The sequence below is a fragment of the Schistocerca americana genome, chromosome 2 (assembly GCF_021461395.2).
Source record: "Schistocerca americana isolate TAMUIC-IGC-003095 chromosome 2, iqSchAmer2.1, whole genome shotgun sequence".
Lineage (NCBI taxonomy): Eukaryota > Metazoa > Arthropoda > Insecta > Orthoptera > Acrididae > Schistocerca > Schistocerca americana.
In genome coordinates, this window is record NC_060120.1 from 1,015,469,020 (window position 1) to 1,015,485,753 (window position 16,734).

At 42.7% G+C, this 16,734-nt stretch overlaps 1 protein-coding gene across 1 annotated transcript in view; it reads left to right on the top strand.

The window, feature by feature from the left end:
* The window catches only part of LOC124594629 (hexamerin-like), a 54,890-nt gene that overhangs the window by 24,124 nt on the left and 14,032 nt on the right, over nucleotides 1–16,734 (top strand). Inside the window, exons 4-9 of the mRNA XM_047132999.1 lie at nucleotides 3,796–3,973; nucleotides 6,755–7,062; nucleotides 9,508–9,666; nucleotides 9,754–9,918; nucleotides 10,011–10,139; nucleotides 13,615–13,930. Coding sequence (XP_046988955.1) covers nucleotides 3,796–3,973; nucleotides 6,755–7,062; nucleotides 9,508–9,666; nucleotides 9,754–9,918; nucleotides 10,011–10,139; nucleotides 13,615–13,930 — 1,255 coding nt within the window. The remainder of the gene's footprint in view (nucleotides 1–3,795; nucleotides 3,974–6,754; nucleotides 7,063–9,507; nucleotides 9,667–9,753; nucleotides 9,919–10,010; nucleotides 10,140–13,614; nucleotides 13,931–16,734) is intronic.

The following is a 16,734-nucleotide window of genomic DNA, read 5'->3' on the forward strand; positions in this document are numbered from 1 at the left end:
TCAACTGTCGTGACACAGCACGAGCACTGCCTGACGATCGAGAATTGCGCGCAGCGTTGTCTGCCATAGCGAAAGCGATTTCATCAACCACCTGTGGTGCAACCGGTTGTCGGCCTCTTCCCGGAGCTATGTCCAGTTCTCCAGTTGAGTCGAAGTTCTTCATCATGCTCCGCACAGCAGGTGGAGAAAGAGGAGCCTTCCGTAATCCTTTCAGCCAGCTATATTCTCGAAGTACAGCTGCAGCATTACTGTTGTTTTGATAGTAGAGCTTCACCAATAATATTCTGCTCCTTTTGTTCAAGCTCACACTGACACATCAACAAAAAAAATGGTTCAAATGGCTCTGAGCACTATGGGACTCAACATCTCAGGTCGTAAGTCCCCTAGAACTTAGAACTACTTAAACCTAACTAACCTAAGGACATCACACACACCCATGCCCGAGGCAGGATTCGAACCTGCGACCGTAGCAGTCCCGTGGTTCCGGACTGCAGCGCCAGAACCACACGGCCACCGCGGCCGGCGACACATCAACAGGTGCACTGCGACAGGTCAGGGTGTGGGACTATGAATCACGATGTCTGATCACGGCACCTGGTGGCCATAGTTGCAACTGGACCGTGGCTCTGTCGCGCATGGAAATCATGCACCCCATACTTTGGACATTAATGCTACCAAGTTTGGTACTCGTACGGTAATTAGTTTCCGTGTTATAACGTGTCAAATAGGTAAAGTTTAATTATAACCACCCATGTACAGGGCTATTACAAATGATTGAAACGATTTCATAAATTCACTGTAGCTCCATTCATTGACATATGGTCACGACACACTACAGATACGTAGAAAAACTCATAAAGTTTTGTTCGGCTGAAGCCGCACTTCAGGTTTCTGCTGCCAGAGCGCTCGAGAGTGCAGTGAGACAAAATGGCGACAGGAGCCGAGAAAGCGTATGTCGTGCTTGAAATGCACTCACATCAGTCAGTCATGACAGTGCAACGACACTTCAGGACGAAGTTCCACAAAGATCCACCAACTGCTAACTCCATTCGGCGATGGTATGCGCAGTTTAAAGCTTCTGGATGCCTCTGTAAAGGGAAATCAACGGGTCGGCCTGCAGTGAGCGAAGAAACGGTTGAACGCGTGCGGGCAAGTTTCACGCGTAGCCCGCGGAAGTCGACGAATAAAGCAAGCAGGGAGTTAAACGTACCACAGCCGACGGTTTGGAAAATCTTACGGAAAAGGCTAAAGCAGAAGCCTTACCGTTTGCAATTGCTACAAGCCCTGACACCCGATGACAAAGTCAAACGCTTTGAATTTTCGGCGCGGTTGCAACAGCTCATGGAAGAGGATGCGTTCAGTGCGAAACTTGTTTTCAGTGATGAAGCAAAATTTTTTCTTAATGGTGAAGTGTTTAAACCTCCTCTACCAAGAAACGTGCCAGAACTGCGAGCTCGCATCAACAATGCTTTCGAACTCATTGATGGGGACATGCTGCGCCGAGTGTGGGAGGAACTTGATTATCGGCTTGATGTCTGCCGAATCACTAAAGGGGCACATATCGAACATTTTTGAATGCCTAAAAATACTTTTTGAGTTTTTGCATGTGTGTGCAAAGCATTGTAAAAATGTCTCAAATAATAAAGTTATTGTAGAGCTGTGAAATCGCTTCAATCATTTGTAATAACCCTGTATAATTATCACTTTTCCTTGTGTTTCCAGGTAATTTAGTGAGGTTCGTGTGTTTCAGAGATGAAAAATAAGCTGGAATTTCCTGCAGTCTTACATTAGAAGAACTGATTGCACCGCTTTCGGTGTCATAGAGAGCATAGGTTACTTTCGGAAGCCTTCCCTAAAACTCAACGGAAATTGTTAACTAGACATAGTCTGTTACATACACGAATGCATGGTTTCGCTACGATTTGTACTGATAAAATTCTCTCGAGCTTCCAGCCGCTTCAAATTCACAGTTTTCAGCCGAGCACACCGTCCCTATATAGCCGCACTGCCCTATGTGACGTCACTGGTGGTAGCTCCAGCTCCATGTAAGATAATGTTTTCTTTGCGCGCTCTCTTCTACCCTCCGACTGCCGGGTCTCAAGCAGTGCTTAGCTGCAAGCTGAGCGTATTATCACAGTTTTTTGTCTAGATCGCTACTTTTATTAACCTGTCCCAAAAACTATTAATCGGTATAATAACAAATGTCTCGTCGAATGCAATACGATGTCCGAAACTATTAATCCTTTTAATAACAGATGTCGTCGAATGCAATACGTTGTCCGTTTCCTAAAGCATGCTCTGCTATCGCTGATTACCGAATGCGAACACATCTCTCGTGTTCTACACAGCGCTGATTAATAGTACGTACAGTCTGTTCGACATAAAATACCCACACCCACACAGTATTTTATATACTCCTGGGGTTCTGAGGCCTACGGCATCTTTCACAGGCCTCATAAGCTGCCAAATTTTTGCTGGAGCCCTGAAGACCGAATCGGTTTTATGCCTCTTTAGGAGCTGGCCAATCTTTCCTGTTACTGAGCCACAGAACGGAAAAAACGTAAGCTTCTTAGAGATCTCATTGGGGGTCATTCTGCTTACATGTTTTCGGAAATATGGCCAGAGAAATCTGGCGCCCGCATCTCGTGGTCGTGCGGTAGCGTTCTCGCTTCCCACGCCCGGGTTCGCGGGTTCGATTTCCGGCGGGGTCAGGGATTTTCTCTGCCTCGTGATGGCTGGGTGTTGTGTGCTGTCCTTACGTTAGTTAGGTTTAAGTAGTTCTAAGTTCTATGGGACAGATGACCATAGATGTTAAGTCCCATAGTGCTCAGAGCCATTTGAACCATTTTAGAAATCTGGCGGTTGTTGTAGCCGTTTTGCTTGAACATCTTCCGTAAGTGGCTCTTTTGATCTAAAGTTACTGTTGTAATAAAATTAAGTGCCCCAACACCTGCTAAGTGTCATGAGAAAATAGCTAGATCAACTGACACCCATACATGGGCAACGTGGGCAATTAAGTGGCTCATTTCCTTTCACAGATTTCAGGTTTTAAACCAACCGACGCGGCTGGAAGCTCGAGAGAATTCATTTCTTATACTGGAAATGAAATGAGCGTTTGGCGTGATTGGCCGGAAGGCCCCTTGCGGGGCAGGTCCGGCCGCCTTGGTGCAGGTCTTATTACATTCGATGCCACATTGGGCGACCTGCGCGCCGGATGGGGATGAAATGATGATGAAGGCAACACAACACCCAGTCACTGAGGGGAGAAAATCTCCGGCGCAGCCGGGAATCGAAACCGGGCCCGTAGGACGACAATTCGTCACGCTGACCACTTTTTTTTAAGTCTCATTTTGTTCGCTTTCGTTCGTTGCATCTGCTCGGGACGGACGTCCTAAGACACCCCTTTATGTTCGTCGTTGATCGGTTAACTCAGTTCTTTTTATTACAGAGGGCAATTAACCCTCTGACCGAACACGCTGAGTTAACGTGCCGGCTATCGGGGCGGACATATCTTATGTGTATTTTATCACTTAGACATGTAAGCGCCTATATGCTCACGCCCCCTCTCCCCCTCGCTCTCTGTCCCTCTCCTTTGCGTATGTGTTTGTTTGTTTGTACTTAATTTCTTCCATATTTTCGTAACAGGTTTCTATTGTGATTCTTTATATGCATTTCTCTATGTTTCTAGGGTCAAATAAGATACCTTGACAGCTACGTCAGTGTTTCGTGTCACATCCATCTTTCCCAATAACTTCATCAGCATATGCTCTAAGATTTTTTTCTCCCATTCTGCAGACGGCCCTGTATCTCCGTGAGCGAGTGAACAAAGGGCAGTTTTTGGTCGCATTCTTCATGGCTGTAAGACTGCGCGAAGACACGAGGGACCTTATCTTGCCACCCATCTACGAGATACACCCAGAGCTGTTCATCACTTCTGACGTCATCCAGCGGGTCTACGACGCCAAGCTACAAGGTGAGGCGACGTGGACCGTGGAAGGTTCTTCTGGTTCTGGCTCTGAGCACTACGGGACTTAACATCTGAGGTCATCAGTCCCCTAGAACCTAGAACTTCTTAAACCTAACTAATCTAAGGACATCACACACATATATGCCCGAGGCAGGATTCAAACCTGCGACCGTAGCGGCGGTGTAAGGGGGAGACTGCTTTAGAGGGCGGGGGGGGGGGGGGGGGGGGGCACGGTCAAAGATAGCGCTCTTCTTTAAATTAAAAAAAGAACATAAATTCAGTTCACAAAATGTGATTGTCCAGTGTCGGATCACAAAAAATATTTTTTTGGATCATTGAGAAAACAAAAGGCAGAAAAACGTGTTTCAAAGTGCCGACTATATTCTTTCTATTTCGTTTTGTTTCTGATTTCTTAATTGTGAAGAACGAAGAATATCTTTTCTCATCTTCCTCTGAAAAGTGTCCTCTAATCGATCTTCGAAACGTAGCTATACTTCGATAACGGGTACGTGACAATCCCACTCTGTAATTGGAAAACAAGATTGATGTTCGAGCAAAATTAAATTACCTGAAGCGCTTTCATTTCATTCCTATTCGCATTCCATTCCAGTATGAAGATTATCCTATGGTGCAATATCGTTACACCTTGTTAGCGTTATGTGCACTGATCATTGCAGTATACGGAAATAATCGCCGAGCAGTTCTAGGCGCTTCAGTCTGGAACAGAGCGACCGCTACGGTCGCAGGTTCGAATTCTACCTCGGGCATGGATGTGTGTGATCTCCTTAGGTTACATAGGTTTAAGTAGTTCTAAGTTCTAGGGGACTGATGACCTCAGATGTTAAGTCCCATAGTGCTCAGAGTCATTTGAACCATTGAATGTAAATAATGGATGATACCTTCATACCGAATGTACTGTACACAGTGGATGGTATGGGTATTGAATCTCGATCTCATGTGATTGATAAACGAAGACTTATTCCTTCTGGAATACATACAACTGAAAATATTGATTCTTCTTCAACATCCATTTTCCTTTGTGATAATTTACTTCGGTGTTACAGAAAGAAGGTCTATTGCTAGTCTTGTGCATTGGTTTACTTGACACTTAAAGCTTCCAACGTAATTGTTACATAGTTTCTTAATAGATTTCTTTCTTAAAAATTGTCGAAAAATTGCATGTTTTGGCGCCCTTTTCTTAACTTTTCAGTTCGTAAGCAGGAGCTACTGACATAAAAAGTTAGACTTTTGTAAATCTAAGAAGTCCTCTGTAATGTTTTATGTTTAATATCGGGAATGTTTTATGTATAAATTATTTTAATATTGTAACAATATAATGAAAAGGATAGTTGCTACTCACCATATAGCAGAGATGCTGAGTCGCAAATAGGCACAACAAAACGAATGTCACAAAATAAGCTTTCGGCCAACAAGGTCTTCATCAAACAAGACAGATAAAAACACACACACTCAAGCAAACACAACTCTAAAAAATGTTCAAATGTGTGTGAAATCTCATGGGACTTAACTGGTAAGGTGATCAGTCCCTAAGCCTACACACTACTTAACCTAAATTATCCTAAGGACAAACACACACACCTATGCCCGAGGGAGGACTCAAGCCTCCGCCGGGACCAGCCGCACAGTCCATGACTGCAGTGCCTTAGACCGCTTGGCTAATCCCGTGCGGCAAACACAACTCTCTCACACACACATAAACACACACACAAACACAGTCACTGGCAGCTGAAGCTGGACTACAACTACTCGGCTATCCCTCCCCCACCCCTTGCCCCAGCCTCCTCCTTACCCCCACACAGCTTCCTCGCCCATCATGCACTCCTGATGCTGCTCGTAATATGGTTTGGCAAGCCAGAGACTGTAGTCATGTGTGTGTGAGTTGTGTTTGCCTTTGTGTGTGTGTGTGTATGTGTGTGTGTGTATGTCTGTCGTCTATTTTTGACAAAAGCCTTTTTGGCCAAAAGCTTATTTTGTGACAGTCCTTTTGTTGTGCCTGTCTGCAACTTAGCATTGTCGCTGTATGGTGAGTAAAAACTAACCTTTTCATAACATTGTTCCATTCCATCCTGGATTTTCCATTGTTTTATTTTAAGACTGCATTTTTAAATCAGTTGCTAGAAATAGATGACGCTACGGGCGTTTTAGACCAATCAGATTTAAGATTTTAATATAAAGCCACAGTATGTTAGCTTGGTTTAGCATAACAGTGATACTGAGAGTCCATTTAAGACTAGTTAGTCTGTAACTGTAATAAGCTTTAGGTCAACAAGGCCTTTGTCAAAAAACGACGACAGACACACACACACACACACACACACACACACACACATACACATACACACACACATGGCCACAGTCACAATCAGACAGAAATTTTTTATGTTTCTGTAATATTGTAAATATAGGATTAGAATCAAATTGTCTTCTGTTTTTATATTGTTTAACTGATCTAAAATTTGGCGTCACTGCACGAAGCCACCCAGTCTGAAATAATAAAAACAACGTCCGATAGACGGAAAATAAGTCTGTTTTGTATAAAAAAGGATCGCGGGTAACTCCCTGTGACAAGTATGCCCAGTTTTAGTATTTACTGTAATTGTTTGCGTTTGAAACTGTTACTCTGTTATTTAATTGTTGCAGTTATGACGCTGCGCTTTAGCCCACGCTTTCGTTCACTGTTACTCCGTCCCCAGACAGACGCTATCATCATCTCGCATCTCAGTGGATTAACTAGACTGCTGACAAGTGCGGCGTTTCGGTTGACAGGTTACGTCTCAGCTGACAAGCCGTACTACGTGCAGGCTGGCTACACAGGATTCCCGGTGGCGACGCACTCACCAGAGCAGATGCTTACCTACTTCACCGAGGACGTCGGGCTGAACGAGTTCTTCGCAGATTTCAACTACCGCTACCCGTACTTCCTCAGTGCTGCCAACTACAGCATGTCCAACGGCAACTTGCGCGGCAGCCTCTTCTATCGCGCGCTGAGGCAGCTGTTCGCCCGCTACAACCTGGAGAGGTTGTCCCATGGACTGCCTGATGTCCCAACACTCGATTACTCTGAAGATATTGAGGTAGGAGTTTCTGTGGCGCAAGTTTCGGTTTAGAACCCACCTAACATTCACATGATAATCACTGCTACGGTCTTTCTGCTCTCGTCTCTTTCATCATTTCCCTCCCACTCTCGGCTTCCCCTAAGGGTGGGATTTAAGGGCACCACACACGAAGAAACGGATTGCTCACGGTATCGCCGCAATCGGTCGCTCGCTTCATCCCCCCCCCCCCCCTCCCGTCCCCCCACCCACATCTCAGTTATACATATCTCAACTCTGTACTATAAGCAAATCAATATACAACATCTTACAACAATAGCTCATCTTACAAACGTAAATATTTTGTATCAAAAGTCCCTTTAAAGATTTACATGTAATGACAATTTTGCAGGAAGAAAATAGAAAATAAATCCACTGAAGATAGCACAAAATGCTGAAACATGTTTGGGTGAAAGCAAAACTTCAAAGGGGTCTTGCATAAGGTATAATTCCTCTTCAATTTTGTCAGCAACCACGGAAATAAAAACTGAAACATTCAAAAGATGATTACTGAACTGTTATGTTTAGCATCAGTGGCAGTTGATCTCTGTGCATCCACGAATAGTTGCAAAAAAAATTAAAACGTAATTTAAATTTCTTAAACTTGTTTTGAAATGCTTTTCTTGCGAATTGTAGTATATTTTTCATTGGCGCCAAGGTGGTTGTATACACGTTACCAGTGCGCTAATACAGTTTGTTTTTCTTTTATGCATCCTTAGTTCCTTTTCATTCCTTAGTCTTATAGTTTAACTGCAATCATTTACACAATGGTATTCAATCTCGATGGGTTCATATACATCTGCTGATTTCAATAATTCTTTCATTAATTGTAGATTACCTATATGAAATGAAGAGTGACTTGAGTATATCACTGTAGCCCTAAACATTTAAATTAAAATTTTCTGTTAATACCACCCTACGTATTCTGTTCAGAGGTTGAAAACTTTAATAATGCGTGTAGTTATTTCATAAGTACGCACAGTCGCCACACACAGCCCAGTATATCATGGTTATTACTATGAACTTCTCAACAATTTCGTAGCATAAGCTCCAAAGTGATGAGGGTTTCAATTTTTTTGATTCATTCTTGATATAAATGGCAACTGCGGCCTCAACTTTACTTCCCAGAGTGGTTAATACCTCCTGAATAACTATACATTCCAATCATTTCAATTTATTCAACTGTGAGTTTCCAAAAAGTGATCCTTTAACTGTGTTGCACAGTGTATGGAGATATCATTTCAGATTTCTGAAGCTATGAGATGGCATCCACGTTCATTATAATAACACAAAAAAGATGTACTTGGCGTATAGTACTGAAATACGCTTATCGTCTAGGTACCAAAGTAATCTATTTTAAAAATACTAAGAAGATAATTGTCAGTCTTTTGACAAAGCATGCTTTGTGTACTTTCTGTCTATCTTAGTTCTTGGGGCACGACGTGTTTTCAAATTCATCGAACCAGTCATATAAAAACCGTCAAGTTTTGAATCTTGCCTTCTCTGGAAAAAATTCTGCGGGCGACCATGATTCACTCCTTCTACATCAGTCCCCCATCCTTATACTTAGCTCTCTCCTACGCTCCTCAACGATGACCTTTCCCAGGCCAGGTCCTTCCAATTTTAATGACAGTGAATTGCTTCATTTTAATGATCAGTGAGTTATGTTTTAAACGTATTTTTATTGTCAACTTTTTTTCCTTTTCCGTCTTTCCTTAGTTGCTTCAATATCCGTGGAGATATATTACGTCTTTGCAACTAAATGAAAGACAGTTTGTTTTTTGCCTTAACCGTTTCGCTTCCTTTATTTATGAAGCATCTCCAGTGGCGTATAATACATGTTTGTTTCTACGTATATACAGGGTGTCCCATATATCTTGACCACCCTAAATAACTGTTTGTCCAGATACAAATTACAAAATGTTTCAAGCAAATGTTCTTTAGCCATCAGGGGGACATCAATCAGCATGATTGCCTTCGTTGTAGTTCTGTTTTTTACAAAGATATGAACAGCGGTATGACTTTTTTTAAATGGCACCCTGTATTTTTTTCGCTAATTCATTTCCTCTCCTAAAGACCTATTCAAAAAATGTATCACAGAGTACCATTCACTGAACCACAAAGTTATTAATTACATAACACAACACTGACTTTCAGCCCGGGATTACAAACTCGTCCACTTGCTGGAATTGTCAGAAAACAAATAAAAACCAAGTAAGAACATGAAAAATAGATACGTAAAAACATATCGGTTGAAAACTTTCGGAGATACACAATTCTGAACTAACGAACTTTTACATTTTTATCCATACACATGAATTCCGCGACTGCATCCATAACCAAACTTTTAGATGTGAATGTTCCACCTGATACTAAATTCTTCCATATATGAGCTTGCCGCTGAGATGGTTCCTTTTTCATTTCCAGACCAGCTACAACCCGAAGCTCAGGCTGCAGAACGGAGTCGAAATCGCTATGCGTCCCGCAAAACTGAACCTTATGAGTACTGACGTCTTGGCCCTGGAGAGGATCTGGTACAGCGAGTACAGACTGTTCGACGTCGTTGACATGGAGCACATCGTAACGGTGAGTGCATAGCCCAGTTTCCCTGTCCACCAGACTGTAGCAGCTACAGTGCCCGGATTCCTTGAACTTTTGCGCTCTGTACTCCAGGCGACGGAGGGCAGGATAACGTTTAAAGAGAGCGAAGCGACCGAACTGCTGGGGAATCTCGTACAGTGCACCCCCGACTCCCTCAACGCCAGGTACTACGGGTCCTACTACAAGGATATCTTGTCGCTCATTGGCAAAAACCTCAACCCTACGCAGAGATACGGGGTAAGTGCCAACGCCCGACATGGCGTAATAGAAAGATAAACAATCAGAACTGTCATAAAATATGCATTTTATTGTTATTTTCCTGTCTGCAGGGTGCCACCAGTGTTCTCAGCAAATTTGAGACCATGCTGAGAGACCCACTATACTTCCAGATCGTCAAGAGAGTCCTAAACATCTTCCAGCAGTACCAGAACTACCTTGAACCTTATACTAGGCAAGAGGTAAGTCAGTTGCCTTACTAGAACACCTTCATCACTTGTTGTACACTTCTGAACTAGGAACTAAAAACACAAATGCGACGATATTTGTTCTCTTCGTCTGAACGCACAAACATAGATGCTGAACAAATAGTACCCCAATTAATATACTATGAGAGGCGACTTGGGCTTTAAGGGAACCAGAAACTCTCAAGGAATCAATGTCCGACGTCCTGGTTCTTCGCGAAGTTTCACACCTATTTACTGAAAATGCCAAATTTGTCTCTATTTCAATTGAAAATAATAAACAACCAGTGACATTGCTGTCGAAGGATGTATACGATCTTTCCAGCATGAGGAAAAGTTTCTATTGACACTCGACAGGGTTCGATCATCTATCCACTAGTGTTAATGGTCAGCGTTATTCATTACGATATTCCACTGTAAAGCCAAGGAAACTGGCACACCTGCCTAACATCGTGTAGGGTCCCCGAGAGCACGCAGGAGTGCCGCAACACGACGTGGCATGAACTCGACTAGTATCTCAAGTAGTGCTGGAGGGAACTGAGACCATGAATCCTGCAGGACTGTAAATAAGTCGGTAAGAGTACGAGGATTGGAGATCTCTTCTGAACAGCACGTTGCAAGGCATCCTAGATATGCTCAATAATGTTCATGTCTGGGGAGTTTGGTGGCTAGCAGAAGTGTTTAAACTCAGAAGAGTGTCCCTGGACTCAGTCTGTAGTAATTCTGGACATGTGGGGTGTCGCATTGTCCTGCTGCAATTGCCAAAGTCCGTCGGAATGCATAATGAGCATGAATGGATGCAGGTAATCAGACAGGACGCTTACGTACGTGTCACCTGTCAGAGTCGTATCTAGACATTTCAGGGGTCCCATATCACTCCAACTACACACTCCCCGCACCATTACAGAGCTTCGAATAGCTTGAACAGTCCCCTTTTGACGTGCAGGGTCCATGGATTCATGAGATTGTCTCTATACCCATACACGTCCATCCCCTCGATACAATTTGAAACGAGACGCGTCCGACCAGTCAACATGTTTCCAGTCATCAACAGTCCAATTTCGGTGTTGGCGGGCCCAGGCGAGGCGTAGAGCTTTGTGTCGTTCAGTGATCAAGGTACACAAGTGGGCCTTCGGCTCCGCAAGCCCATATCGAAGATGTTTCGTTGAATGGTTCGCACGTTGTCACTTGTTGATGGCCCGGCATTGAAATCTGCATCAATTTGTCGAATGGTTGCCCTTCTGTCACGCTGAACGATTATCTTCAGCCGTCTTTGGTCCCGTTCTTGCAGGATCTTTTTCCGGCCGCAGCGATGTCGGAGATTTGATGTTTTACCGGATTCCTGACATTCATGGTACACTCGTGAAATGGTCGTACGGCAAAATTTCCACTTCACCGTTACCTCGGAGGTGCTGTCTCCCACTGCTCGTGCGCCGATTATGACACCAAGTTCACACTTCCTTAAATCTTGATAACCTGCCATTGTAGCAGCGGTAACCTATCTAACGACTGCGCCAGACAGTTGTTGTCTTTTATAAGCGTTGCCGACCCCAGTGTCGTATTCTGCCTGTTTACATATCTCTGTATTTGAATACACATGCCTATACCAGTTTCTTTAGCGCTTCATTGTATTTGACCCAGGGGGGAGGTAATGCTATGGGTGGGAAGTACAAGTATTGTTATCAAGCTGAGCAAAGAGGCATCGATGAATAAAATTGGAAAAGACTTTTTATTAGGCAAAAACTTTAATAAAGCCAAGATCGCAAAATATTTCTTTATTTTCAACAACCGGTTTCGACTGACTTTGCTGTCAACTTTTGTCACAAAATGTATTCATTTTTAATTGCAACATCACACCAAAATGAACATATTTTATAACGAAATTTTTCGAAGACCTGAGGATGACAGCGAAGTCTGTATAAACCGTTCGTTGTAAATAAAGAAATATTTATGCTATCTTGGCTTTAGAAAGTTTTTATCAAGTAAAACAGGTCGCTCCCTCTGATTTCTCTACATGAGACAATTCAATCAGATTTTTTATTAATGTTGTCATCTAAATCGCCTAAGATTAATATAATACACCAAAAACAAAAAATAAATACAGCAGAAAGTTCTAAGTTCTTGGGCGTGCATGTGGATCGAACCTAGAACTGTAAAAATCGTGTTACACATTTGCTAACTTTTTTGGGTCATTTACTTTTGCCAAATTAATTACGTAGATACTAGTATGTTAACATTATGTTATGCTCTAGTCATAATATTTGATTAACTCCTTACTTAGGTAGAAAGTATTCGTTGCACAAAGTCAAGGGATGGGTATTCGTTTAAGTAGCTGAGAATATCGAAAACGGTGTCGTACAAATATTGACTAAAGAGCTTTGAATTTAACAATTATTTGACTTTTAAAGTACGAATAAGGATATTCGCAAACACAATACATGAAGATACTACCTGTGTTCCCTTGTAGTGAAACTAAATTTGGCACAGAAAAGAGATATCTACCGAACACATAAATTGTATAAAGCCTTTTGACAAAGATTTCACGAAAACCATCACACAGCAAAAATGTTGCTTTCAAATGTAACATAAAATTTCTTCTCGTTGTCTACAGGCGTTCTCAACCCACTAAATGATCAGGATGTACCCATATTTTGCGTATGACCGATTAATATGAAGATAAAATGACTAGCTCCACATTAATAAATGATCCTTGTAAAATAACATTATCCACTAGCTAGCATGACGCTATATAAATACATAGTTTCAAGAAGTGTTCAGTTGACGCAGGACACATTCCAATAGTTATTGTTATTGGAACACGTAACTAACTAAATTAAAACGGAATTTCATTTGACATTAAATACATGGAGCTGCAGAAGTTTGTGAAGCAGCATGGGAGGGACAATGTCCTGCATGACAATAGTTGCTCTTACCACTGTCTCAAATGGCTCTGAGCACTATGCGACTTGACATCGGAGGTCATCAGTCCCCCATAACTTAGAACTACTTAAACCTAACTAACCTACGGACATCACACACATCCACGCCCGAGGCAGGATTCGAACCTGCAATCGTAGCGGTCGCGCGGTTCCAGACTGAAGCGCCTAGAACCGCTCGGCCACTCCGGCCGGCACCACTGTCTCGTCTTTGTCCATGGATAACACGTCTGTTGTACTCCAGACTTATTGTCACTGCTCTCAGAAAGCTTAAATATTGTAAAACCATGAAACCAACAACTCTTAGGTCGTTCGTCCGGAGATGAACATTAACTCGTTCAGTGGACTCTCATGAAACTTTCATTTTGCAATTAGCAGCGCTACAAAAGAGCAGTACTTCATGTCACACTCCCTTTAAGGCCCATAGACTGTATGTCAGAAAGGGGTTGTACATATATCACAAATATAACAGGTCCTCTTCCTCTGTTCTACGCACATGCGAAATTAAATCGAGAACCACCTGTCTTGCATTACAGCTGGAGTTCCCCGGAGTGAAAATCGAGTCTGTGGACGTAGAGAAGCTAGTGACATTCTTCGAGTCCTACGACATTGAGGTGGACAACACGCTCAAAGTATCCAGCGCCGAAGAAGCCGAGAAGGTGAAGATTTTCGCCCGCCAGCCACGTCTCAACCACAAGCCGTTCACGTACTGCATCAAGGTGTCCAGTGAGAAGCCGACAAAGGCCATCTTCCGTGTCTTCTACGGACCACAAGTCAATCCACTCGGCAACGAGATACCTCTCGACTACGCCAGACAATACTTTTTAGAATTCGACCGCTTCGTCTACCAAGGTACGTAAACAGTGTCTGATAGCGCAATCGCATGAACGCCAACCTGCTCTATAATCACTGTTTCTGTTGAATTACCACGTCTTTTCTAACGAATGATTGTGGGTGCTACTTTACATGGCTAGGTGAGTAGAAGAAGGGAAAAAACTATTTTAATCCAGTTATATATTCATGAAGGATTGTTTTTCCGTATCTCCGTATCTACCAGGTTTTGTTGACGTCACCAGCTCTCATCGTAAAAGATGTTAACCAGAATAGCATTCAACAATAAGTAATAGCTCGGAGCAGCTACTCGTATGATAGATTATGTGGTGAAATTGATATTTGGGAGAGTGAAGTCGACATGGTTGTGACATCACACAACACTCGTATAAGTCTAGTCAGCCGTTGGTATAATTCAGCCCTAAGCGACGATGAAGATTTTTCGTAACGCCTTCCCGCTTCATCTTGATAGAAAGCTGTTCCTTAATTTGTTTTTGACAACTTCGAGCTATAGACGTGAAACAGTTCTAACAGGCTGGCTCTGACACACTATACGTCGCACGCCTCGAAGGCATTCATACTTGTTTCTTCTCTAAATGACGTAATGCTCCGTTCGCTTCTATTTTCTTTACTTTGTATTAGTACATTTATGTCTATTCTTCGAGTTTTCATTTGGATTTCTATTTTATTATTTACAACCTACTTTGAGCTCCTCGTTCTTACGTGACAACTTCTCTTATATTTCGTACCCTGAAATATATTATTGTCTTATTATTCCTTGTGTTCGGCCAATACCATTATAAACTGATGATGTCTTATCAAACTGTGGAAGGGCTAATTTTCAATTTCACAGTAAAGCTTATGTCCCTATAGTCTGAAACTTAATGCAGATAAGTTCCTGGCAATCGGGCAACGAAAGGTTTTCTTGGCTATGGTATCACCGTCATTGTGGTGAAGAGCAAGTAGAGTATGGTCCGACGCCGTCTTCACATAAATTTTATATCCGGATTAAATCAGTGTTGTCAATAAACGGTCGTGAACACGTTGTTTAAAACTCTCTTCCACAGAAACCTGCAGCAATCACATGCTCCAAAACACTGATACGCAACACCGCACGTTACAAGTTGTTCGTTGCTTGTAGGCATCATAGACATCATTTTAATCCTCCTCTTGTTCGACTGTGCAAAGAGATAGTAGTAAATAGCCCCTCCACGAGAAAGAGTACCACATAGTACCCGCCCTCCCTTACGCTACCAGCCTCTGTAGCCGAGATCAACAACGCACTTTCCTACGCGCACATTCAAAGAAGAGGAGTTGGCTAATAGGAGACGAGAAATCGAAACCATTCGAATGTTGTCGACCACTATAGACTTATTTTATTCATATTAAAATGTCGCCAGAGGGCTACTAACTAAACTTAGTCACTACTGATCTTTAGCAGTTGACCTCCGTCAACCACTTCAATTAGCCGCATCGGCGAGAGTCTCCTAAGGGCGCATACACGGTAGTGCCTTCCCCTACCATCCGCTAGCAGCCATTTCTTTCTCGTGCTGGAAGAAACTGTCAGTGTCGTCGATAATTCAACCTCTAGACAGTCTTGTGGAATGAGGACATGTGGCACTGTTTATGATGGTACGTTTGTTGTTTAGAGTTGTTACTCTTGGATGGCTCCTCCTTTTTCTTTAGAATTTTTATTCATTTGTTAGGGAAAAGACGCTCATCGTCCCACATTTCACACATATCTAAATCTTTCTCAAGCAGTTCGTGAAATGGTCTTTTGACGTTACCTGTTTCCAACAGTGCAGTTCTTATGGGGTAACATGCAACTGCAACGTTCTTGCTTCTTTTTTCAAAAAAATTTAACTTAATTACTGAGGGGGTACAAACACCTTAGGGTTCAACTTCCCTTTAAGATTCATCGCAGCATTTCGTTCATTACGTTTATTATTCTAATAGGGAAAGAAACTATTAGATCTATTGGTATAATTCGCTTATCACAATTCCTACTACTGACCTGTATGTTTGCCGGAATCGGAGAACATTAATAGATCTTTAATTGAATGCATAGAGATGACGTCGCATGTCTTAGCCCAATGCGTTGGGGTTAGTGACTTTAACATTACGCTGAAAGTCTAACTGAATAAGTTTTTTCAGTCTTGTCACAGAAGCATGCTGTGGTGAAACAAGTTGTTCTTGATGTTCATGCACTTCCTCTTCACAACCAAAAACCACGTATCATTGAGCTTCTCACTTTCATGTTTCCAGCTAAAATTGTTTGCATGTGTAGTAACCTCTGCGGTTGTCCGTATGACCTATTGTGGTATCCGCTTCTGGGTGCCAGGGCTTGAGCCTTATCGTATAAAATGATGTAGTTTCCCGCCAAAAGTCGCGTCCCGATACAGCTGATTTACGTACGAGGGCTACTGGGAAAGTAAGGTAAGATCGGTCGCGAAATGGAAACCACTGTGAAAATCAAAACTGTTTTATTTGCAACAGTTGGCTACAACTACTTCTCTACACAGTCGCCGCTCCAACTTTAGACGTTTGTCGCAGCATTGTACCAACATCCCAATATCCTCTGTTGTCTGCGACTTCGTACACAGTTGCAAGGGCTGGTTGGCTACAGAATGGTGCGGCAACTGTCGTCGTAGGAAAGTTGGAGAGGAGCAGAAATGATTAGCGAACAATACATCGCAGTAAACAGAAGATTTACTTCAACTTGTATTTCTCCAAAGCGGTTCCTGTGAAGAGGGATGAAACTCAGGGGGAGGCCAATTACGGGCTCTTTTGTGGATGATCAAACACTTCCCGTCGAAAACGCTGAA